General features: G+C 44.2%; 1 protein-coding gene across 1 annotated transcript in view; it reads left to right on the forward strand.

The window, feature by feature from the left end:
- Window positions 1-2,712: 2,712 nt before the first annotated feature.
- The window catches only part of PNPLA1 (patatin like phospholipase domain containing 1), a 68,185-nt gene continuing 44,627 nt past the window's right edge, over window positions 2,713-26,270 (forward strand). The window contains exon 1 of the mRNA XM_007939452.1: window positions 2,713-2,917. Within this exon, the coding sequence (XP_007937643.1) occupies window positions 2,713-2,917 (205 nt within the window). The remainder of the gene's footprint in view (window positions 2,918-26,270) is intronic.

Genomic DNA, 26,270 nt, shown 5'->3' on the forward strand with positions numbered 1-26,270 from the left:
CTTCTTCCTCTTTCAACCTCACCTTTTCATTCCACCATTTCTCCTAGGTCCATCTGTCCCAAAGCCTGGGCCCCACTGCCCTCTGATAATAATAGATATACAATATGCCAGGCATTTTATAGCCTTATATTTAATCTTTAATTGTCCCTTTTATAGATGAGGAAGACTGAGGCCACACAGGTCACACTGCCTATATATAGCAGAGCTGGGATTCAGCACCATGTCTTTCTGGGCCAAAGCCCTTTTTCTTGTGTACACTGTCTCCTGTCACACTCATCCCCGGCTCTATAAGGTTCCTTGCTACAACGCCCTCTCTCCTCCACCCAGTTTCTCAAATCCTCAAAACCACAGCTCCACCACAAGGCTTCTCTGATGGTTTTAGCCCATGCTCATCACCCACCTCTCTTAACTCTTCTGGCATAAATCACAGCCCTGCACAATTTAGTACTAATAGACTGCATTGTATGATTTTCTAGGAGCCCTGGTGGTACAGTAGTTAAAGCGTTTGACTGCTAACTAACAGGTCAGAGGGTTGGCAGTTTGAACCCACCAGTTGCTCCACAGGAGAAAGATGAGGCAATCGGCTCCCATAAAGATTCGTTGTTGTTGTTGTTATGTGCCGTCAAGTCAGACCCGACTCATAGCAACCCCTCCTTGGGTTTCTGAGGCAGTATCACTATGGAAGTAGATTGCCCAATCTTCCTTCTGAGAAGTGGCTGGTGAGTTTGAACTGCCAGCCTTCTGGTTAGCAGTCAAATGCCTTAGGCACTATGCTACCAGAGCCTTGGAAACCCTGTGGGGAAGTTCTACTCTGTCCTATAAGGAGTCATCTCGACAGCAATGGGTTTGTTTGTTTCTCCAGTTATTTCACATTCAGCTCTCTTATTCCCCAAGAAGCCTAGAGTATCTGAGTTGAGGGTGGAGATTCCACTTCATTCTCATCCCCCAAGGCACCAGATACACAGTTGAGCACACAGAAATACTCAGTAGAGTTGACTTGATTTCCTAGGAAGGAGGCAGAGTCTCTATCTTCCCAAAGCTGACTGGCTTCCACTCTGTCTCACCCCCTAACCCCTCAACCTCCTGGCCCTCCACCCTAGTAGTACGCCACACACACTCTCTCTCTCTCTCTCTCTCTCTCTCTCTCTCTCTCTCATTCTCTGTTATTCAAATGAAAACTCTCTTTCCCAACTGAGGCAATCATGTACCTGAAACAACCTACTCAAGACAGGAAACTCCTAACTGAATCCTTCGAAATGCCCTCCTTGTGGAATTCCGCTATGGATCAGTGAGACCACCAGAGTTGATGGGACTCCTGGGACTAATTAAATCACTGATATCACATCCTAACAGAGAGGTTGCTTTGGGTGGGGGACTTGGTGTCTCAATTCTAATTCTGGTCCTGCCACTATTTAGTCTCCAGGGGGAGGTGTCTTATCAGTCCTATTTGATACATCCATGCAATATAATGTACAGGCTGTGGAAGAGCCCCTCCTTGCCAGGGTCTGGTGGCATAGTACCAGAGGGGGCACTCCCACTATGGTCTGCATGAACCTATGTGGTGTACAACCCTGGTCTCCGTATACACCCCCCTCCCAGGCTCCAAAATATCTCTCTGCCCTGATCCAGATCCCAAGGTGTTAGTCCTTGGAATTGAATACTGCCATCTCAAACTTCTCATTTCAAAGTAGACAGAAGAGTGTTCAATATGAAGCCCCAAACACTTAGAATGGTCTAGATCTCAAACAGATTTCCTCCAAAACTCTTAGAAGACGGCATAAGGCTTTGGAGACTTGGGGTGAGGGCATTGACCAAGGATTAAAGGGTCAGAGAAGGGCCCAGGAGAAGAGATGGTAGCCATAGTGGGTGGAGCCCCTGAAACCAATCTTTCCTTCCTTTACAATTTTGCCCATGGCCAGTCTTAACAGGTGAATAAACAAACGTGAATAAACAAAGGGGTGCTTGTGTAAAAAGGACAAATAAAAATAATTGGATAACACATCACACATACCACAGGGAACCTGAGAAGGTGCCCAGTGAGAGGCCTTCAGCCAGGGTGTGGAGAGGGGGTTGGGCTATGGGGATGTGGGGGCGGAGTTGGGGTGGGGTGGGTCCTTGGAGAGTGTGTGTGTGTCCTGCTCATAAACAAGAGCCTCATATAGCAGCCCAGCCTCTGGTGGGGATGGAGTGGGGGGACACCGTCCTCCTGGAGAAGGCTAGCATTTAACTCCCTCACTGCCACTGTGTGTCAGGTAGGGACGTGCCTAACCGGTAACTATCAGCTGAGGTTTTGCAACTCAACTCATCGTGTGGTGACTGAAGGTTGAGCAATGTCAGCCTCTTCCGTCCTGGTCCTGCTCAGGGAGCCTTGATCATTCCTAAGTAGAGAAAGACTGGGCAGAGGGCTGCGGACTATGCTGGTGATGGATCCAGTTAAGCAATGAAGCCAAGGGGCGGCTCACAGCACCGAGACCCTGCTCACACGTCCGGAAGACTTTCTGTGCCACATCCTGGGGCTGGAGCCCTGGTGCAACTTAACAGGTCCGGGCGGCTCCTGTCTGAGCCACCTGCGGTGCCACAGCAGATCGGGTAGAGCCTGCATTCCAGGCTCCGGGCCTGGCAGGGACACTTGGCAGCAAGTCCTGACAGGGAGCCACAGGCCAGTGGTAAAGAGAGGTTCCTCCCCACTACAGGAGGCCCAAGGCTCAGGAGATGGAAGAACAGGTGTTCAAGGGGGACCCAGACACCCCTCATTCCATCTCCTTCTCAGGCAGCGGGTTCCTCTCCTTCTACCAGGCTGGGGCTGTGGACGCCCTGCGGGACCTGGCCCCCAGGATGCTAGACACGGCTCATCGCTTCGCTGGGACGTCAGCAGGTGCTGTGATCGCAGCCCTGGCCATCTGCGGGATTGAAATGGGTAAGGACTTTGTTTTGGGTTCCCTGAGCCCCCGGAGGTTTCTGGAAGGATGCTTTTGGGAACCAGGCCAGCCTTTCTAGGTGGCAGGAAATGAAGGGCAGCTGGGATGTTCAAAGGCTGGGAGTTCCCCAGTCTCAGTCTCTGGTCTACTGTGTGAACTTGGACCTGTCTTTCCCTTTCCTTCAATGCCTGTATCTGGGAGATGCCCTGTCTCCAGGGCCTGGAGTGAACTACAGGGTGAGATCTAAGCCAGGAAGGCTTATCTTCTTCTCGAACATCAGATGTCAGAAATTACACCAGGATAAGGTCAACTGTTGGAGTTAAGCGTTACTGGGCCACTTTTAAAATGCAAATACCCTTGGAAGGAGCAACACTGTATCTTTAACACCTTAGGGGGAGATGGAATTGTCAAATCTGCTTCCAGCTGGTTGGAAAGATGGGCTTGTGGGGAAGAGACAAGTCAAGGAAGACACTGGAAGTGGGAGTAGGAAGAATATGGAAGATTTCCTTTCAAGTTCTGTCCTACTAGGCCAGCGGCCCCAGAGGGAATGATGGGGCCTGGATGTTGACCTCAGTAGGAAAAAGCACAGTCCCGAGGGGAGGAGAGTGGGGGCAGACACATCCCTGTGGTTGTTGTTGTTATATGCCGTCGAGTAGGACCCAACTCACAGAGACCCCTCCTTGGGTTTCCGAGGCAGTATCACTACGGAAGTAGATTGCCCAACCTTCCTTCGAGGAGTGGCTGGTGGGTTTGAACCACCAACTTTCTGGTTAGCAGTCAAGTGCCTTAGGCACTACGCTACCAGAGCTCCCAAGAGCCCCAAAGAGTCTGGACCTGGTGCTAGAGCTTCCCAACAACACATAGGCTGCCTTGGGGTGTTTTCTTATTTGCTGAGCACCTATTCTGTGGCGGGCTGTGTTCCAGGCACTGAGGGCAAAGTCTTTGCCCTTGTGGAGCAGAGATTCTAGAGAGAGGAAACATTCAAATAGGTAGCCTTGCAATGAAATCTCACAAAGTGATATAATCTATAAAGAAAATTACAGCAGGAAAGGGACAGAGAATAATAATTGGGGTATTTCAGGAAGGGTAATCAGAGAAGGACTCTTCAAGCAAGTGAGAGAACATGGCATTTGAAAATCTGGGGAAGAACATTCAGGATGTAGGAGTAGCAAGAACAGTGGAACTGGAGATTAATGGGTGAGAAGGAGGAGGTGGGCCAAGAGGTAGGAGAAGCAGGGGCAAGATCATTACATCGCTTACGCAAGTAATCAAGGACTAGACTTAATTATGCGTTGCCCTTAATTATGGCAGAAGTTCAGGGAAGGGTGAGATAAATACGCAACCTGCTCTTTTCACTCAAGATCATGTTTATGGGCTTTTATCCACTTCACTGTAGTCTAGTTCATTTATTTTAACTCCCATATAATTAACTATTAAAAAGTACTTACTTTATATCAGGCACTGTCTAAGCCCTTGGTGTATTAACTTATTTATTCCAGATAACAACCCTCTGAAATTAAAACTATTATTATCCCCATTTTACAGAGGAAGAAACTGAGTCACAGAAAGCTTCAATAATTTGCTGAAGGTCATAAAACAGCCCTTAGTAAAGCTGGGATTTGAATCCAGTCTGGCACTAGAATCTATGTTCTTATCCTTTAAAGTACACTGCCTCTTGGCAAAGCAATGTTAGGGGGATAGGGTTGCTGGTTGTATGGATAGTGGGAATTCTATCTAAGCAGGTGGAATTTGCACACAGATCTGAAGGGTGTACAGGAGCAAACCACAAGAATATCTGGGAAATAGCATTACATGTAAAGAGAAAAGAAACTTATATAAGGTCCCATCCTCAGAAGCAGAAAAAGAACTAGGACCAAGTCTCCTGTCTTTCTTCAAAGCTCTTTACCTCTTTCTACATAGTATGGCTCCATTAAGACCACATCAGAGTTCATTTATCCATTCTATTGATGGACAAGGCCAATATTTTACTGTTATAAACAACATTGCAATGTTGTTTGTGTCTCCTCTGCCCACGTGGCATATTTCCCTCTAGTATGACAGCAATTACTACGCACAGTGATCATATAAGTTAGCATAGAACTGCCCCATTGGTTTTTTCCTTTCTGCTGTGGAGCCACTGGCTGGGTTTGAACTGCCAACCTTTCAGTTAACAGCCAAGCTCTTAACCATTGCACCACCAGAGTTCTTTGTAGACAAGGCTTTCCTCACTCCTTTCAAAAGCTGCTTCTGACATATTCACATTCCTAGATGCATATGTGTCTGTCTTTGAAGACTGTCTCCTCTTCCATTGGCTAATTTGTCTATTTCTGCACTAATATTACACTGTTTTAATCATTGTAGTCTTATAAGAGTACCTTATAGATGCCAAGTCCTCCTCCTCCTCTTTCTGTACTTTCTGTTCCCTTACCACTTTGTCAAAATTTCTGCTTATGTTGCCTCTATTATTCTTAGCCCTTTGTTTTTCCATGTGAAAGCTCCATTGACATCTTCTATTGAAATTACATTTCTCTCATCTAGAAATATGGTCTATCTCTCTATTCATTCTGGTCTTTTTGTCCTTCAATAAAGATTTTATATGTCTTTTATTAGATTTCTTTCTGGAGGCCTTATAATTTTGCCATGGAAAATGGAATCTTTTTTGTATGGCATGTTCTAATCTAATTTATTATTGCTGATGTAATGGTGATGGCTTTTGTATATTATTCTTGCTTGAGCAACCTTGTTGAACCCCCTTCATGGTTGTACAAGTTTACTGGCTGATTATCTCGTATTTTCTGGGTAAACAATCATGCTATCTGCATGTGACCATAGTTTTGTCTCTTTTTAAAAAGAATTCTTAAACACATGGTCCCCGGGGCCTCTCTCCTTGAAGCCTTGTCCCTTCCTTTTGTCCTCAGATTGAGCTGTTTTACCCTGAGGTGGTATATTTTGTTCTAGGGAGAGCTGAAGATCAGAGGTCCCATCTGACATGTGTGCCTACTTCTGTGATAGGGCCAGTTTAGGGGTGCATGAAAACATTTATAAAAACACTTGACACAGTGGCTGGTTTTCATTAGAGATGCAGTAAACGTTCACTAATTCATTCATCCATCTGAGGAGAGATGGTCTCCGTGACAACCAGTCGGGGCTCTAAAATTTCCAATCTGGTCAGAAGTTAGGTTGGGAATTTGCCTTAAAGCTGCATTTACATAACTTTAAAAAAACATCGGTCTTTCTTATCAAGGAATAGAGATTGGACCAACTTAAAACCCACCTCACCTTCACTTAAGCTACTACCCACTGCCATGGAGTCAGATCCGACTCATGGCAACCCCACCTTGGGTTTCTGAGGTGGTATCAAGGAAGTTGATTGCCCAACCTTCCTTCTGAGGAGTGGCTGGTGGGTTTGAACCTCCAGCCTTCTGGTTAGCAATCAAATGCCTTAGTCCCCCATAACAACTACATGGCAAGCCAATCACTCATTCAACAAATGTTTATTGAGCATATGTTGGCACTGAAGAGGATGCAAAGATACAATACAAAATAAAACTCTGCCTTCACCCTCTGGGAGCTTACAGTCTACTCAGACTCTAAGGCAGCTAGCTGCCAGGTAGTTATAATCTAAGAAAGTTCCAATTGAATGTTAGAAAATTTAAAAGTATAAGAGTACAGAGGGAGGGAGCATGCAAGTGGCAATTGAGATAATTCATTGAGATAAATAGAAGTTGATCAGGTAGAGACAGGTTGAGCAGGAACCTAGGAGTCTAGCAGACTTAGCACAGCAAAGACTTGGCAGTGAGGAAATGTGACGTCTTCTGTGGAGTGGTGATAAGTACAGGTTGACTAGTGTCGGGGGCCCACGTGAGAGTTTCAGAGAGGCAGCTTCAGCTCAACAGAGCTACCCAAGTTGAGAAGGGACCATCCTCAAAGAAGAGAAGCACATGCCCTCAGAGAGGCTACCTGCCTGGTTGCTGCTGGCGCAATTCCTACATCACTTAGTGTGTTGACTGAGATGTCTTCTAAGCCCAGATCTTCAAACTCCTGGACTAAAACCCACAGTAAGAAATATATATATTTTTTATATTGTGGTCCCGTGTATACATGTGTGAACACAAAACTAAAAGTTTCTGATAGAATACTTACCTATACTCTAAGCTATAATTTTTATATTTTCTATTCTCTTCTACTCATTTAAAAAATGCTCATCACACTCAATGCTTCTCAATCTCAGCAGCACATTTTGTTTCCTAGGACTACTGTAACAAAGTACCACAAACTATAAGAACAGAAATTTATTGTCTCGTATTTCTAGAAGCTAATACTCTGAACTCAGGCCATTGGCATGTCCATGTCCTCTCCAAAAGCTCTAGAAAAACAAACCAAACTCACTACCATTAAGTCAATTCTGACTCATAGCGACCCCTTTGGGTTTCTGAGGTGGTAAATCTTTATGGAAGTAGATTGCCCAGTCTTCCTTCACGGAGTGGCTAGTGGGTTTGAACCACCAACCTTCTGGTTAAAGGCTCTAGAATAAGGTCCTTTCTTGACCCTCCTGACTTCTGGTAGGCCCAAGTGTTCACTGTTTTGCAGCTGCAGCGTAACTGTGTGGTATGTAGTCATCTTTAACCTCTGTCTGTCTCTCTAAGTCTTATCTCTTTTATAAGACACCACTCAAATTGCACCAGGACCACATTTCTCTGGTATGATGTAACTGATACCATCCTCAAAGACCATTTTTTCAAACAAGGTCACATTCACAGGTACCAAGGACTAGGACTTCAACATGTATTTTTAGGGGGCACAACTTAATTCACGATAGCCTGTTCTGGACATTTCATGTAAGTGGACTCATACTATCTGTGGTCCTTTTTCCTGGCTCCTTTCACTTAGAATGTTTTCAAGGTTTGTCCATGTTGTGACCTGTATCCGTAGCATTCCATCTTATGATTGAATCATATTCCATTGTGTGGATATACCACATTTTATTTTTCCTTTTATCAGTTGACGGATAAGTTTGGCTGTTTTGTAAATAGCTCCAAAGTAATTCTGCTATGAAGATTCACGTATATTTCTAAACTTTTCATATAGAAAAATCTCAAACTGTAGGTGAGGATAATACCATAATCCCCATGTATCTATCACCCAACTTCAACATTTGTCAGCTTTTACCAACTGTATTTCATCTATACACTCCCCAACCAGCTTTATCTTGCTTTTTGTTTTCATGTTTTTCATTTTGAAATAATTTTAAACTCACATAGTAGGTTGCATGTATCCTTCATTCCACTTTGGTTTTTCATGGGATTTTTTTGTTTGTAATATATATGTAACAAAACACTTGCCATTTTAACCATTTTTAAGTGTATAATTCAGTGACATTAATTGCATTCAACATGTGCAAGTATCACGGCTATCCATTTCCAAACATTTAAAATCACTCCAAACAGAAACTCAGCACTCCATATACAATAATGTCTCATTCCCCCTTCATCTCAGCCCCTGATAACTACCAATAAACTTTTGGCTCTATGCATTTGCTTTCTCTAGGTATTTCATGTTAGTGGAGTCATACCATATTTGTTCTTCTGTGTTTTACTTAGCATAATGTTTTCAAGGTCCCTCCATGTCATAACATGTATTAGAGTTTCATTTCTCTTCATGCCTAAATAATATTCCACAACATGTATGAATATATATATCTATCACATTTTGTTTATCCATTCATCCGTTGATGGACTCTTGGGTTAATTCTACCTTTTGGTTATTGTGAATAGTACTGCCCGGAATTGTAAATGCAAGATCCATCATCAGGTTGTGACGTTGAGACGGGTGCATGGCCTCCGACCAGGAATGCAATTCTAACTTCCCCTTGGCCAAGGGTGATATGAAAATATGCCAAAAAGGTTTGCAGGAGTGAGAACTCTGCCTGTAACTCAAATGGGGCTTCTCAGGAAGCAGACCCATAGCTGGAAATCCAGGGGTGAATGGAGGTTTATTGATAGCACCTGTGAGCAAGTGGGGGCAGAGGGAGACTTGAACTGGGTTATAATTGTAACAGAGGCACAAGCCTGTTCCATGGTAGCTCTGGGCTGAGTTGGCCCTGCAATGGTCCGTTTTATACCTGTACATGGCCAGCCACTGGCTGCCAGCTGCCCCTAGGAGAGGGCATGAGCTTGGCCGAGGGCCCTTCCTGGGGAGGGGCTCAGCCATGAACTATCAGCAGGCTGCTCTCCTGGCAGCTGGGGGAATGAGTGCTTCAGTCCTGCCAGGAGGTCTGGCTAGGCAGAGCACCACCACACCGATGACATCCCCCACATAAATGACCTCTCCTGTCCTCTGCAGGCTGGTGGTTCAAACCCACCAGCCACTCCTCAGAAGGAAGGTTGGACAATCTACTTCCGTAGTGATACTGCCTCGGAAACCCAAGGAGGGGTTGCTATGAGTTGGGTCCGACTCGATGGCACATAACAACAACAACAACAACTCCTCTGCAGGAAGTATAACCATCCCAAGACACCACCCCACTTACCCTGCTTGGATCTTTCTTTTCTGTTATCTCTAGTTTGCCCATGGAATCCTCCCACCAATTTTAGCTTTTGATTTTATATTTCATTAATTATTTTGGATGTCTTGTCTCATTTCTTTAGCTAGATAAGTTAACAATTTGAAGTCTTGTGGCTCCCCTGGAGCCCACAAACTGCTAGTCAAACAAGAGTTTGTCAAAAAAAACTCCTGATGATTGCTGGCTGATGGTGGGCTTGACGTTGCATGTGCCTTTGCAATTTCTGTTTTGGAGTGTTCCTGGTTCCTGTATGATTTCTGCAGTTATGGATGTGACTTACAAAAGGAGCTCTGGTGGCACAGTCCCTAAAACATTTGACTGCTAACCAGAAGGTGGACAGTTCAAATCCGCCAGCTGGTCATCAGAAGGAAGAGGGGGCAATCTACTTCCCTAAATATTTACTGCCTCAGAAACCCAATGGGGCTCGCTATGAGTTAGAATCAACTTGACGGCAGTGAGTTTGGTGTTTCATTGTTTTTTTTTTTTTAAAAAAAAAAAAAAAAAACAATACTACACTGTCATAGAAGGAAGGGCAGTGAGTCCAAGGTCCTTGTTTCAGAAATGATTGTATCTAGACCCTGGGAGAGAAAGTGGCCAGCTGGAGGGGGATCTCACCTAGGCCAGTGGTTTCCAAACTGAGTTTGAGGAGCTTCAGGGTTCTATGGGAGGGGAGCAGAGGCAGGAGGAGGATGCACACTGCAGCCCTGGGGTCTTCCCTGGCTTCAGCTTCAAAGGTACAGCCCTGCTATTGTCCATCTTATGCAGAGATCTTTTTAAATTCCATTTAAAGGAAGTGTTCTAGTAGTTTTGTTTTGTATCATTCTCCAAGCATTTTTTATGAAATAATATTTTATTGTGTTTTTGGTGAATGTTTACACAGCATATTAGGTTCCCATTTAACAATTTCTACACAATTTGTTCAGTGACATTGGTTACATTTTTTTTACAATGTGTCAGCTTTCTCATTTCTGTTCAGGTTGTTTCATTTCCAATAATCTGTTTTCCTTGCTCCCTTGCCTTCTCCTCTTTGCTCTAGAGTAAATGTTGACTGTTTGGTCTCATATAGATGATTTTTAAAAGATTCACAGTACTCATGGGTGATATTGTTTATTTTATGAGCCAATCTGGTATTTAGTTAAAAATTGACCTCATGGAAGTTTTGGTTCAAGGTTTAAAGAGTTTGTTTGGGCAATAGTCTCAAGGGAGTCCTCCAGCCTCAACCACTCCAGTGAGTCTTGACTTTTTAAGAATTTGAGTTCTGCTCCACATTTTGCTTCCATTCTATCAGGATCCATCTACCATGTTCATGAGTAGAATGGTGGGTGATAGCCGGGCACCATCTAGTTCTTCTGGTCTCAGGTTAGATGAGGTCATGGTTTGTGTAGCCTATTAGTTCTATAGATTAGTTTCCTCTCTCAGTCTTTGGTTTCCTCCTTTCTCTTTTACTATGGATTCAAAGAGACCTAATAGTTGTATCTTAGATGGTTCTAGCTATTTATTTTAAAGTTTAAAAACTACTGTTTAAGACTTACCTCCTTAATGTGCAGACAAAGAGGCTGAGGACCAGACTCACTTCTCCTTCTTGTTGAATTCAGCGCTAAAATAGACCATCCACCCATTCATCAATCATTTATTCAAGTGTTCTAGAACCTGAGGATACAGTAAACCAAAACAAACCGAACTCACTTCCGTCGAGTTGGATCCAACTCATGGTGACCTCTCCTTGGGTTTCCAAGGCAGTATCAATACAGAAGCAGATTGCCCAACCTTCCTTCCAAGGAGTGGCTGGTGGATTTGAACTGCCAGCCATCTGGTTAGCAGTCAAATGTCTTAGGCACTACACTACCAGAGCTCCACAGGGAACGAAAAAGACATATGTCTGCCCTCATGGAGCTGACATTATAGTGGTGAAAACAGGCCAAAAATAAATAAACATAGAGAAACAGGTCAGCATACAGACTCAAGAAAGAAAATATAGGAAGGTAAGGGTACAATGGCTGTCCCTGGATGGTGCAAACACTTCATGCCCTTGGTTGCTAACTGAAAGGTTGGAGGTTCAAGTCCACCCAGAGGCACTTTGGAAGACAGACCAGGAGATTTATTTCTGATAAAATTAGCCACTGAAAACCCTACAGAACCCAGTTCTCTGACACACATAGGGTTGCCATGAGTCAGAGTCAACGTGATAGTAACTGGTTTGGTTTTTGGTTTTGTGTACCAGAAAGCTGTTAGGCTGGAGTAAACTCAAGCCACCAACATTTCAGTTGGCAGCTTCCTCCAGGTGTCAGGCCCTGATGAGACACCCTGATAAGACAACCGAGGTGGCAGAACCCGCCCAGGCTGGAAAGTCCCATGTGATAATAAACTTCCTCCTGTGAAGCCCCCTCATGCTAATTAGGTGCAGACCCATGCCAACAGCTAATTGGACCCCGCCATTTCCTTAGTGTCCTCACTTAGGTCCTCTACAAGACTATAAACCCTCCCCTCCCCAGCCTGGCGCGCGACTTCTCGGGCGCGCGCGACTTCTCGGGCCCCTCTCAGAGACCCGTGAACCTCGCCCAGGCCCCTCTTGGGGACCCGTAAACCTCACCCGGAAGTGCAGAATAAAAACTTCTCTTTAACCTCACTTTTGTGCATCTTCTCCTTACTATAACCTTACAAAAGCATTTTAAATTTTTGAATCAGAAATAAGTTCTCATAGTTGGACATTCAGAAAGTGTAAAGTGTTGTTGGTGACTCCATGGCAACTGGTTAGGTTGTGGTGAATGGCGCAGAAGTGCAGTGATAGATGGGTTGGCTAGAGAAGACCTCTCTAAGGTAAAATGAAGAGGGGGAGAGAGTGCCCTGGGGAAGAGTGACTGCGAGATTGACTTTTGCAGCAGCCTTTAGTATGAACTGCTTGCATTATCAGAAAGGAAGGCAGCTTGTTCTTCTGGACAAGAAATGGGTTTCAAAAGGATCTTGGAAAGCACATGAGAAGATAAGAGGAGCAGTGGGGGACCCCCACCCCACAAACATGGGCATAGAAGGACTCACCACGACTACCCCATGGAGACAGAGTATACAGAGGGCACTATAGGCATTTTGATCTGTCACTCACGCCTAGATCCAGTGCTGCCTCAGGCAGCTCCTGCCATCCTAGTGACTGACCTCCTGGGGCCCTGGAGCCAAGGACAACTGGTGTTATTGTCATTGGCAGGTGGTTCAAGGTTTGTTACAGGCAACAGGATCACTGGGGCCTCCAGGGCTAGCACTGTGAGGACAAGGCTACCTCTGTGAGAACCATGGCTCTAATGACTCCTTTCCTCGATTACTCATGTGCCTTTGCATTCCTGTTACTCAGTCAAGGAATGAGACACTGCCAAGATTGGTGGAGAACAGTTCTCAGGAAGAAGGGGACTGGGCTGGAGTTCCAGCTCAGTTCCTTCTTTATTTCTTCCCTTTTTTCTTGTGATCTCAATCATATCTTACAATTGTATTGTTTACCTGTCATTGTTTTTGCTTCTGAAGATAGACAGGTTCCTTGTTAGCTCAGTCTGCCATATTGCTGCAGCCGGAAGTTCTCTCCATTTTCTCTTGTTGTAGGGGTGTGTTCATGCCCTCGGTTGTTAACTGAAAGTTGGAGGTTCAAGTCCACCCAGAGGCACTTTGGAAGAAAGACCAGGAGATTTATTTCTGATAAAAATTAACCATTGAAAACCCTACAGAACACAGTTCTCTGACACACATAGGGTTGCCATGAGTCAGTCAACATGATAGTAACTGGTGTGGTTTTTGGTTTTGTGTACCAGAAAGCATTTTAAATTTTTGAATTGGAAATACATTCACATAGTAGGACATTCAGAAGGTGTAATATGTTGTTGGTGACTCCAGTGTGTGTGTGTGTGTGTGTGTGTTGCTTGGATATAGCTTGGAGTTCAATCCCAACTCTGCTGGGTACACTTTCATAAAGAATGCCTTCATTAAAACCATTCCCAGAGATGTTTAACTGCCTGAAATGGCAGTATTTTCTGTAAAAAAAAAAAAAAATACTCTCCTTTGATTCACATCTTAGTGTCATGCTAATAATAACCAGTTACCATCAAATTGACTTTGACTCCTGGTGACCGCATGTGTGTCAGAGTAGAACTGTGCTCCACAGGGTTTTCAAAGGCTGATTTTGGGCTCCAGGTTTTTCTTCTGAAGCACCTCTGGGTAAGCTCAGACCTCCAACCTTTTAGTTAACACCCAAGCTTGTCAATCTTTTGCACCCTCCAGGGACTCTGGTGCTAATAATAAAAAAATCACTGTCAAGCTGATCCCATGTCATGCTCACTCCATGTGTTACAGAATATAACTGAACCCTCTAGGGTTTTCTTGTCTATAATTTTTATGGGAACAGATTGCCAGGTCTTTCTTCTGTGGTGCCACTTGGTGGGTTTGAACTGCCAACTTTTAGGTTAGTAGTTGAGTGCAAACTGTTTGCACCACTCAGTGACCTATGCTAAGATTAGCTACTATTTATCAAGCACTTAGAGCATGCCAGGCCTGTGCTAAACACTTCACATGCATCGTTTACTTCAATCCCCTCACAACTCAGTAAAGTAGAGACCATACTTAGCCCCATTTTACAAATGAGGAAACAGGGTTTAGAGAGATTCGATTGCTTATGCTGTTTATGCAACAGAGCAAAGACTGGGATCTCTCTTTATTTCTACATTTCCACCTTCTTCCTAATCATGATTTCAGAAGTTACTCTGCAAGCAACATGAAAGCCTTCCTACCAAACTCCATGGGCCAACTATAAGCAGTCCCCAGGTTATGAATGAGACCTGTTCCTAACTATGTCTTTAAGAATTTGTCAAGAGCTCATAAAAAACACCAAGTTTGCAGGTCTGATAAAGCTTGGTGAAACTCCCAAGACCAGCCTCTAGTTACCCGTCAGGCCTAGAATTGAACTCACTCCTGTGGCTTCCAGCCAAACAATAAACAGGCATATGGGATGAACACTTACACCAGGTAGAAACACTCCTTAGAGAGATCAGAGAACAGAAGGGCAGTGTTTACACAGGGAGATAGCTTAGAGGGGGAAGGGGCAGGAATGCACAGGAAGGAAGGACACAGAGAAGGAAGGAAGTGGGAAGAGAGTTGTTACATTATGGGCATTGTAGTCAATGTCATGTGACAAAATGTGTGTGAACTGCAGAATAGAAAATGGGTTTGCTTTGTAAACTTTCACCCAAATCACAATAAAAATTAAAAAAAAAAAGAGCAAGAGAGAGATTCTGTCAGGGCTTCAAACATGTTCTGCCTGGTTCAGTCACAGCCAATGAAGTCATTGGAAAAGACCTAAATTTTTAAAATTACAGAGAACTGGAAAGATGACTAGAACAGGAAAAATTATGGGTTGAGGTTTTGCTAGAAACTTAATCAAATCTCTTGCCCTCAGATTTTGAGCGTAGTCCTAAGCAGTGCTGCCCTGCTCATAGATGGTGCCCAACTATGGAATGCATGTCGCTCTCCTACAGGCCTGCCCTGAAGGGCTAAGTGCTCCTCTTCCAAGTCTCCCAGGGCTTTGACCTGTAATTTTCCCCATTCTGGGTACCGTGTCAAAACTGCCAAACTGGGAAACTTCTGTTTTGTTCCTGATTTGCTTTGTTGGCCATGACAGAACCACTTTAAAAGGCAACTAGGAGCTGTCCATAAGTTGGACATTAGTAACCCGGGGACTGCCTGTAATGATTATACATTGTTTAAGAAAATAAGATCAAACGACATGATGTATACAGAAAGCTCTTTTTCTAAAATGCTACAAAAATGATGTTGTGTGGTTGTGGTTGTAACTCCCACTACCATGTTGGAATTCACTCCAAGTAACTGAGGTTTTCAGTTTAGACCTCTCCAATCAAATGGAAAAAGACTCATTATATCCAAACAAAGGAGCACTGGTGGCATAGTGCTGAAGGCATTTGACTGCTAACCAGAAGGCTGGAGGTTCAAACCCACCAGCCACTCCGTGGAAGGACGACTGGGCAATCTACTTCTGCAAAGATTTACTCCTCCGAAATCCAAAGGGGGTCGCTATGAGTCGGAATTGCCTCTATGGCAGTGAGTTTGGGTTTTTTGTTTTATGTCCAAACAACCCTTTGGACTTTTAAATGGAGGATCATTGAATGGAAAGTCTGGTATAACTTTGAATGTGTTTATTCCACTGTACAAAACATCTATTTGGAAATGCCTGCATGATCAAAGCAACTCACATAGGTGACAGATATTGATCAGCTCCTTCTAATACCAGCAAGCATTAATTAGACCCCTGCCACGTGCCAGGTACTGATGTCTAACAGCCTTGGTCAGTTTGTTATTTTGTTTTTTAAATAAACTTTTTATTTTGGGATAATATTAAATTTACAAAAAGTTGCTAAAATAGTATAAAGAATTCCTGAATATATAAAGAATTCCTGAATACCCTTCTCCCAGTTTGCCCTAATGTTAACATCTTACATAACTATGGCATGTTCGTCAACACTGAGACATCAACATTACTCACTGCCATCGAATCGGATCTAACTCCTAGTGACCCCTCCTTGGGTTTTCGAGGAGGTATCGCTACAGAAGTAGATTGCCCAATCTTCCTTCTGAGGAGTGGCTGGTGGTTTTGAACCACCAGACTTCTGGTTAGCAGTCAAATGCCTTAGGCACTACTCCACCAGAGCTCCTTGATACATTACTATTAACTAAACTGGAACTTTATTCAGATTTCACCATTTTTTTTCTAATTTTTTTTTCTTTTCCCAGGATTTGATTCAGGATCCAATCCAGAATCCCACATTTCATTTGGTAGATCCATTTTAAAACCATCTCACTTTGAGAGTATTAAAATAGCATTATTTTCTTTGGCTCACTTTGGAATCAAACTCAGCAAAAATTGTTGAGCTCCATTTCCAATGTAAACCGGGAAAAAAAGGCAAACAAAAAACCCAGGCTGGTTGGGTTCCCATTCTAGTTAGGAGTTAACCTATGATTTTGGGAGTAATCCCACTCTGTCCTCAAAAATCCACCATATAAAGAGACGTCTCCTATTCAGCCCCAGCTTAGGGTCTTATGCCCCTCAATATGGGAGCAAGAGTTAGGGCCAGGCTTGACAGAGTGAACTGCTTCGTGGTTTGCTCCACCACAACCTCAGATCTGGCTAAGACACTGTAGAATTCCACCTTCCTGAACACAAGTTGGGAGCTCTGGTGGCGTAGTGCCTAAGGTGTTTGACTGCTAACCAGAAGGTTGGTGGTTCAAACCCACCAGCCACTCCTCGGAAGGAAGGTTGGGCAATTTACTTCCTTCGTGATACCACCTCGGAAACCCAAGGAGGGGTCACTATGAGTTGGAATCGACTCGATGGCAGTGAATTTGTTTTTTTGGTTTTGAGCATTAGTTGGAAAGATTTCTCTCAGCCCAGTAGGGTAGAAGACCCTGTTTGGTCTCCTCCATCAGTTCAATCATTCATTTATTCAAGAAACATTTATTAAGTTCCTACAAAGTTCTAGGTACTCTATTAAGTGCTGAGAATATAAGAGGGAACAAAACTGAAATAGTCACTGCTCATGGAGCATTAAATAATTCATTTTCATTCTTGAATACCTACTAAGTGTTTGACACTGAGCCAGGCAACAATGTAGGGAGGTGATACAGTTTCTGTCCTCAGGGAAGGTAGCTAGCCAGGGAGTCCAGACATCTACTCAAGATAGCCTGAGATAAATCATGCAGAAAGTAAATGCCTAAGGCAATTGTTTGGGAAAAGAAAAGAGAAGTGTAGAGGGAGGTATAATCAGAGAAGGTTTATGACTGTGGCAGATCTTAAGCTGGGTAACCAAAAAACCAAACCAAACTCACTGCCGTGACCCCTCCTTGGGTTTCCCAGGCGGTATCTCTACGAAAGCAGATTGCCCAGTTTTACTTATGAGGAGTGGCTGGTGGCTTTGAACCACCAGCCTTCTGGTTAGCAGTCAAATGCCTAGGCACTACACCACCAGAGTGCCGTAAATGATAAAAAACCAAAATGTTGAAACAATGAAATGAAACACAATACCTGAAACAATTAAGACAGTACACAAAATTAAGTGCTTGAATCAGTGGAAGGATTCTGGGGCAAACTAGAGATCACACAAAACAGGGTAAATGGGATGGTGTCCTTGGATGGTTATACCCCTGGAGAGGAGAGAAGAGGTCATTCTAGGCAGGGTGTCATGGGTGTGGTAGTGTTATGGGGTCCCTGCCTGGTATGCAGTCAGGCCAAAACAGTTTACACACCCAAACAGTTTACACACCCAGTTTACACGCCCAAACAGTCTACACACCCAGTTTACACACCCAGTTTACACACCCAAACAGAGAGGAGAGAAAATTATTTATCGCAAAGCAGCAGTACATGGAGTTAGGGGTAGTTTAGTACACAGATCTTAACTCCTCAAGGTGCCATTGAAACACAGTTTTTGTAGATTTCAGGAGAGGGGGTTTTGCATATTCACAAAAGGTTGAGGAATTTGGGGTGTGAACGTGAAATGAGTCACTGTTTCTTGTTTCTTGTTATCAGCTGATAGGGGCTTGGGCAGAAGGGAGAGGGTCAGTAATTAACTTTTGTTCCCTTATGTCCGTGGGCCAGAGTTAATTTACAGTTGTTTCTGAAATATTTCCCTTCTGCCCTAGTGCCACATGCTTGTCCCTGGGCCAGAGTCAATTTACAAGTTGTTTCTAAGACACTTCTATTGTCCGAGGCCAGAGTTAATTTACAAGTTGTTTCTAAAATACTTTTAAGTAAGTCTATCATTTGCAGGAAGGAATGTTTTCCATTCAGTTCTTTAAGGAACTGAATACTCTTGTGCCGGGGTGGGAAAATAGTTGGGGGGTAATTTAGGTGGGAAAATAGTTGGGGGTAATTTAGTTTACTTATGTTTACTTATGTATTCTCATCCAGGTGCCAGGGTGGGGAAAATAATTTTTACTTTACTGGGTTTCAGCAGTACTCTGCTCAGACTCAGCTGGAGGATGGAGGCGCTCATTCCCCTAGCTCCCAGTTAGGGCAGCCTGCTGATGGTTCCGGGCTGAGCCTTCCTCAGGAAGGGCCCTTGGCTGAGGTCATGCCCTTCCCAGGGTCTGCTGTCATCCAGTGACTGGCCCATGTGTAGGTGTGGATGGGAAGGCAGGATTGTCAATGACTGGTTTACTGATCAGTGAAGAAACCGCCTGGCTGAGAAGGGACTTTGCGCCTGGGGGAGAAAAATACACATTTGAAGAGGTGCTGTCTTAGTTTCTTAGTGCTGCTGTGACAGAAATGCCACAAGTGGGGGGTTTTAATGAACAGAACTCTATCAGTTTAGAAGGGTAGATGTTAGAATTCAGAGTGCCGGTTCTAGGGGAAGGCTTTCTCCGTCCACTCTGGGGGGTAATCCTTGTCTCTTTCAGCTGCTCTTCCTTGGTTCCTTGATGATCTCCACATGGCATCAATCTTTTTCCATTTGTTTCCTTGCATCTGCCTAATCTCTCTTTTTATATCTCAAAAGTGATTGGCTTAAGACACACACTATACCCACTGACCTAATTAACATAACAAAGAAAATAAAACCATATTACCAGATGAGATTACATCCATAAGCATAAAAAAAAAAAAAAAAAACACTCCCATCAAGTCAATTCTGACTTACAGCAACCCAATACATAGGGTAGAGCTGCCCTGTGTGGTTTCCAAGACTGTAGTGTTTATGCAAGCAGACTGTTACATCTTTCTCCCTCAGAGGAGCTAGTGGATTCAAACCACCAACCTTGCTGTTAGTAGCCAAGCCTTAAGCATTGCACCACCAGGGGTCCTTATTCCACAAGCATACCAAACCAGAAAAAATGGCTACCATTGTCAATTCAGACTCATAGTGACTCTAGAGGACAGAGTAGAACAGCCTATAGAGTTTTCAAGACTGTAATCTTTATGGGAGCAGATCACCAGGTCGTTTCTCCCACAGAGCTGCTGGGTTTGAACAGCAGACCTTTCTGTTAGCAGCCAAACACTTAACTGCTGCACCTCTAGGGCTCCATATCCACAAATACAGGTGTTAGAAATTATATATTTTTTGGTAACACAATTCAATTCATAACAGGTGCCTTTGTTGGGAGGACCAATGCGGCAGGATGTGTGACCGCATTTATCTTAAAGCAGAAGAGCTCTGTTTTTTAGCTATTATATACAACATGTTGTTTTTGCCTAAGATTTCTTCTGAACAAAGAACTCCCTGACTGAAAACCCACAGCCTCAGCAGGTCTCTATAGGTCTTCAGTATTAAGACTATGACTTCAAGCCAAACTGTGTTTCAACCAATGTCCCTGCATTGTGGGGGTATTTGGTTGACAATCTAAGGTCTCATGTCCCTTTCTGTCTCCCAGGGACATCTGTGCTTTCAGGAGGTATCCTGACCTGCATCCTACAAAGGCAGGTCCCCAAGAGCTTTGGTGCAGTCATCTGGTCCCACTCCCTTGCCTTACAGTGGGAAACAGGGGCTCTATGAGATGAAGGGGGTGTCCCTGGTGGAGACAGTGAGTTGTGATGGAAAGAACACTGGCTTTGGGCCTGTGAGGACCTTGAGGCCCAGCTCTGCTGGTCTCTATCTATGTGCCTTTATGCAAGTTACCAGCTGAACCTCAGTTTTCTTATCCGTAAAAGTAGGTAAGTGCAGTACTTAACTCAAAACAGTGTTGTGAGCATTTAATGAGACAATGAGGCCTCAGAGCCTAACACATTGCCCAGTTTTCAAGGCGGTCCTCAAAAATTGCATGGAAACTGACATAGTTTCATGAGGACTTCAATACATATGTAACATAGCCAGAAGGAGATGCAGATAACAGACCCAATCAACAAAAGGCCAGACATTTATGGCAGAGAGTAACTCCAGTCAGCAGAAATGAATCTTAATTATCATGATTTTGAAAGAGAGGAGGAATCTAGTTTGGTAGGGAGGCATAGGGGGGCATTCCTTTGCACTGGTGCCCTAATTTGAGAAAATCCCAAATCAGGAAATGCCCTGAGATGACTTTTTCTCTATACAGCAAAGGCTCACCTGGAGGTCCCCTGGCCACAACAAGAAAACTTTTTAAGACTGGAGGGTGCCTCTTTCACAGCTGTTACGTCATCCCACTATCCCCTTGATAGTGCAGGGAGAATTTTTAGGGTAGGACAGGCCACAGCCTAGAAGGGGGGCAGCATTGATTTGTGCCTTTGAGCAGGATCCCAAAGGAATTGGTTCACCGGAAAAAAAAAAAAGAGGAGAGCAGGGTCAATGGCCTCAACAATGCTGCAGATTTCCAGAACTTTCTGCCTGTTTCACCCCAGGATGAGTAATAAGACCCTTCAGGGAAGGGTTGGGGGATTGTGCTTGGATTCTGGAGGAAGGAATCACGGGGGGCAAAGTGAGGCCCTGTGCCTGGGCCCCAAGGCAAGGAAAGAGGCCCATAGACACCTTGCAGGGAACCAAGGTGATAAACCAGCGGGAGGCACTTTTGTTTCCATGGCAACCTGATATAGGCCCATCTGAACTTTTACTGGCAATGCCTTCAGTAAACGTTTAGGGTTAGTAAAAGGTCTCTGTGGAGGATTGTTATTGCCCATAAAAAAATATTATTTTTTAAAGAAAGCTGCTTAGTAGGTCAGAGTTGTTTTGTTTTTGAGTAAAGCCTGTGGTGCATTCAAAACAGAGCAGAAAAATGTGAAGTTTCAAATATCTAGTGCCAGTTCTACACAGTCACACAGTCTGTGACTTAAGGTGTATTAAAGGGAAAAAAGAAAAAAAAAAACAAACAGTTGCCATTGAGGTCACTCCAACTCATAGCAACCCCATGTAAGTCTGAGTAGAATGTGCTCCAGAGAATTTTTAACAGCTGAGGTTTTGGAAATAGATCACCAGGTATTTCTTCTGAGGCATCTCTAGGTGGACTCAAACCCCCCACCTTTTGGTTAGCAGACAAGCGTGTTAACTGTTAGCACCACTCAAGGACTCCCATACAGGGTATACAAAACAAACAAACAAAACATTGCCACACCGTGACTTGACTTGGGGTATGTTGTTAGTTGTCATTGATTCTGACTCATGGAGACCGAGTACGTATAGAGAAGAACTGCTCCATTGGGTTCTCAAGGCTGGGACCTTTTGGAAACAGACTGCCAGCCCTGTCTTTTGAGACGTCTCTGGATGGGTTCAAATCACCAACCTTCAAATGTTTAACTGTTTGCACCATCCAGGAATTCATTTATTCATCCACTTCATTCATTCATTCACTCAACAAATATTTATTGAACTCAAACTTTATCCTGAGCTGGCTTTCTTTCCTGTAAAATGAGACCATTAGACTGGACTAGGCTTGAACCTAGGCTTCTAAAATCTTAGGAGTTTAAGAACTATGCTTTAAAGGGCTTCCTTCCAAGGGTGGGAGGGCCAGTAAGCAGGGTCTGGGACCTAAATCAGTGCAGTCTTGCTATTAGTTGCTTTATATACTTATTTCCACCTAAGATTTCATCTGAACAATGGCTCCCTGACTGAAAATCCTGTGCCCCAGAGGGTCTCTATGGGCCTTCCAGTGGTGACACTGTGATTTCAAGCCAAACTGTTTTTCAGCCAATGCCTCTGTACTGTGGGCCTGTAGAAATAAAATGATAAATAAGCCAGGTCACTGTTCCTCAGGGGCTTGCTGCCACTGTGAGGATAAACTGAGATTATAGGTGTGAAAGTCTGTTTGGGCAAATGACTGTTGTTAGGATAATAACAATAATTATTATTGTAGTGGAGTAGGGCAGTCAAGATATACCCACAGGAAATTGAACCTACAATTAGGGACCAGGTTGGAACAACCGTCTCCCAGGTATGCCATAGAGTGATTCTGAAAATTGCCAGGGTTTTCCTGGGAACACAGGCTCTGCTCGATGGCGCCTCCCCAGGGGCTGCTGCGTCCCCTGCCTTTCCCTAGGCCCACCCGCTGCGCGCTGCCTTGGGGAGCTGGAGCGGGGGCGGCCGCAGGAGGAGGCTCACGATGATTGGTTGAGCCAGAGATTGTTGCTAGGTTACCAGCCCACCGGAGACAGGCGCCTCTGTAGTCCCATCCTCCACCTCAGACCCATCTTGCACAGCAGACCTAATTCCGGCACTGTGTAAACGGGTTACCCGGCAGTTTAAATTGTCAGCAGCCAAGTGTCCATCTTTCTAGGATTTTTTCCTTAGCAAAAGGCAGTGCGGAGGAGGGAGAAGAGAAACTCTGTTTTTACTGTCTGGACGACTTTGAATAGCTACTTCCCTCCCTGGATCTCAGTGTCCTCCTCTGACTGCTTGGGCTCGTTAATTTATTCACTATTCATTCATGCATTCATGGCAGTTTATTAAGTGCTAGGACAAAAGGATGAACAAGACAGAGATCATCCTTGCCCTCTTAAAGGGAGGAACATAACACAAATAAATAAGATAAATAGATATCTAATTATACCCTTCCATCCTCTTCCTGTGATTTTTTTCTGAGCCCCCTTTTTTCCTACTAAGTAGTTCAGTGGTGCAATTCTCACCTTCCGTGCAGGAAATCCAGGTTCAATTCTGATGCACCTCATGCAAAGCCACCTCCCATCTGTCAGTGGAGACTTGCATGTTGCCATCATGCTGAACAGGTTTCAGTGGAGGTTCCAGACTAAGACTGGCTAGAAAGAAATGCCTGGTGGAGTACTTGTGAATATCAGCCAATGAAAACCCTACGGAGCATAGTGGTCTAATCCAGAACCAAGCATGGGCATGGTACAGGACCAGGCACCATTTCATTCCATTATGTATATGGTCACCATGAGTCGGCAGCTAACAACACAACAAAGTTGGCAAATGAGGGAGTGTTGCTGTCAAGCATGTGTTGTGTATACTACATCACATCCAGCCCATGTCTCTACCATGCTCTGAAATGGGGTACATCTGTACAGTGCTTTTACTTAGCATGTTTGAATCCACATGTGAGCCTGTCCACACTTTCATAAGGATGTGAAGCAGGGATCATAATCCCCCGCCCCATTCAAATGAGATAGCAGAGAGATAGAGACGTCAAGAAACCTTGTCCATGGTCACATGGGGAATCACGGGCATAACTGGTATCCAGTACCTACTATGCACAAGCATGGTTAAAAAAAAAAAAATCCTCATAACAACCCAATAAAGTAACTTGTTGTTGTTGTTATGTGCCGTCGAGTCGGCCCCGACTCATAGCGACCCCTCCTTGGGTTTCCGAGGCAGTTATCACTACGGAAGTAGGATTGCCCAACCTTCCTTCCGAGGAGTGGCTGGTGGGTTTGAACCGCCAGCCGTCTGGTTAGCAGGCAAGTGTCTTAGCCACTATGCTACCAGAGCTCCCAATAAATAAAGTAACTACTATCCCCATTTTACAGGTGGCAAAATTGAGGCTGAAAAACGTTATTTAACTTGCCAGTTATGATCCCAATAGTATGTGATAAAGCTGGAATTTGAACCGAATCTGTCTGGCTCCAAAGCCTGAGCTATTTCCAAGAAATGGATTTGGCCACAGAAAAGAGTAGGAAACTCTCTAAGTGGCTGAAACTTGGAGATATGGCTTCCTGGTGCCCTTTAAAATCTTCCAGCCTCAGGATCTTATTTACTTATTTTTCTACTGGAATTCTTGGCACAATAGTCTCATAGAACTTGGTGAATTGGCCACACTCATCAATAGAGTTGATTCTGTTATCTATGACATGATCTTACCTTCACACTTGTATAGGAGCTCTGGTGGCGTAGTGCCTAAGGCACTTGATTGCTAACCAGAATGCAGGCAGTTCAAACCCACCAGCCACTCCCCGGAAGGCAATCTACTTCTGTAGTGATACCATCTTGGAAACCCAAGGAGGGGTCACTATGAATCAGATCAACTCCTTGGCAATGGTTACGTTTGCATTGAGTTTTCACATTTGCATTGGGTAATTAAGTCAAGCACTCTTCTCTTTGAGAATCTCCATTGCTTGCTTTTCCTTCCTTCCACATTTTTATGTTCCTTTGCTCAACCAAGGAATGAACAACGAGCACCCACCAAGTGTTGTGGGAGGCTCAGTGGACCTACGTATGTAAGAGCCAACCCTAGCCCTGAGGAGTTCCCAAACTATAGTAAAAGGTTTCCTATGGGCAAAGCACAGTGATAGGCCATTGAGAAGAAAAGAAGAGGGCCACACAGACCTGCCCTTTCGTGACTGGGGAGATAAGCATGCATTTGGATAATATGAAGGAGATGGGGGAGCAGAAGTGGATGTGGTGATCAAGGGCTGCACTGAGAGCAGCCAACCTCACATTTTCTATCAGGACACAGTGGGCCCATGGTGTTGCTTTAAAATCTCAACTTGCTGTGGTTGTTGTGGGACCCTGTCCCCCAGACCCTAGCAGCCTGAAGCCTAGAAGAAGGCTCTTAAGTAGAAGAAGGTGCTGGAAAATACAGAGATGCATAAAAAAGCGAGCTAAATTTATCCCTCTTCTCAGCACCCAGCAACGGCTGTGCCTAACATTAACTTCCTACAAATGGAGAAACCAGAAGACGGGTTGCTTCTCCTCCAGCTGGAAAGACAGAGACAGAGAAAAATAGAGACTCTGAAGACAAAGATCTGGAGAGAAACAAGTGCACAGAGGCAGAGATAAAAAGCTAATTTTGGTGCATCCAGGAAGCAGCAGGAAAGAATTTAAACTGGAGTTCTGAAGTGAGAGAAAGCAGACACTCTCCCATAACCTCTCTCTCTGACTGCACCACTCTGGCTAGAGCACTGCTAATTTCTAGATAGCCCCATTTTCAGATGTAAGTACACTGGTAACATCAATAGTATTTCTATTATCTTGACCAATGCTCTGTCCCTATTACCCACACCCACCTTCGAATAGCTGAGAATTGACTGTAAATGGATAATATGTAAGAGCCACAATTAAAATAAGCATGACCAGATTTAAAGATATGTCCCTTTGACCTAGCAGTTCCACTTCTAAGAATTTATCCAAAGGAAAATAATTCAGGACATGGACAAAGAATTTAGGAGTCCCTGGGTGGTAGTACAAACAGTTAATGCTCTTGGCTGCTAACCAAAAGGTTGGAAGTACGAGTTCAGCCACAGGAACCTCAGAAGAAAAGCAAAGTGATCTACTTCTGAAAAATCAGCCATTGAAACCCTGTGGAGCACAGTTCTCTGTCACATGCATGGGGTCACCATGAATTGGATTGACTTGACAACAATCAATGGGTAAAGAATTTAGCACATTGTTCATTGTAGCATTGTTTAGGAAAGCAAATAAAAAAGGAAAGCAAACTAAACAGTCGACCTCCCCGCCCCCATCAAGTTTTCTAAGTGGCACAGACAGTTAAATGCTTGGCTACTAACTGAAAGGTTGGCAGTTCAAATCCATGTGCAGGCACCTTGGAGGCCTGGTGATCTACTTCCAAAACGTCACAGCCATAGAAACCCTGTGGTGTGCAGTTCTACTCTATAATACATGGGGTAGCCAAGAGTTAGAATCAACTTATTGGCATTTTTTTTTTAATTGGGGACCTAATCAATAAATAATGGTATAACTCAGAAGAACTAGATGGTGCCCAGCTACCCCTGTCATCCACTTGGAAGGGGATCTATGTAGGAGATCCTTGATAGAGAGGGAGAACAATGTGGACAAAACTCAAAATCATTTGGAGAAAAAAAAAGGGGGGGATCAGGTTTGCTGGTCCGATAGAGCCTGGTGGAACTGCTGAGACTATAGCCACTAGCTGCCCTTCAG

This window comes from Orycteropus afer, unplaced genomic scaffold (assembly GCF_000298275.1).
Source record: "Orycteropus afer afer isolate SDZICR_OR568_19922 unplaced genomic scaffold, OryAfe1.0 scaffold00059, whole genome shotgun sequence".
Lineage (NCBI taxonomy): Eukaryota > Metazoa > Chordata > Mammalia > Tubulidentata > Orycteropodidae > Orycteropus > Orycteropus afer.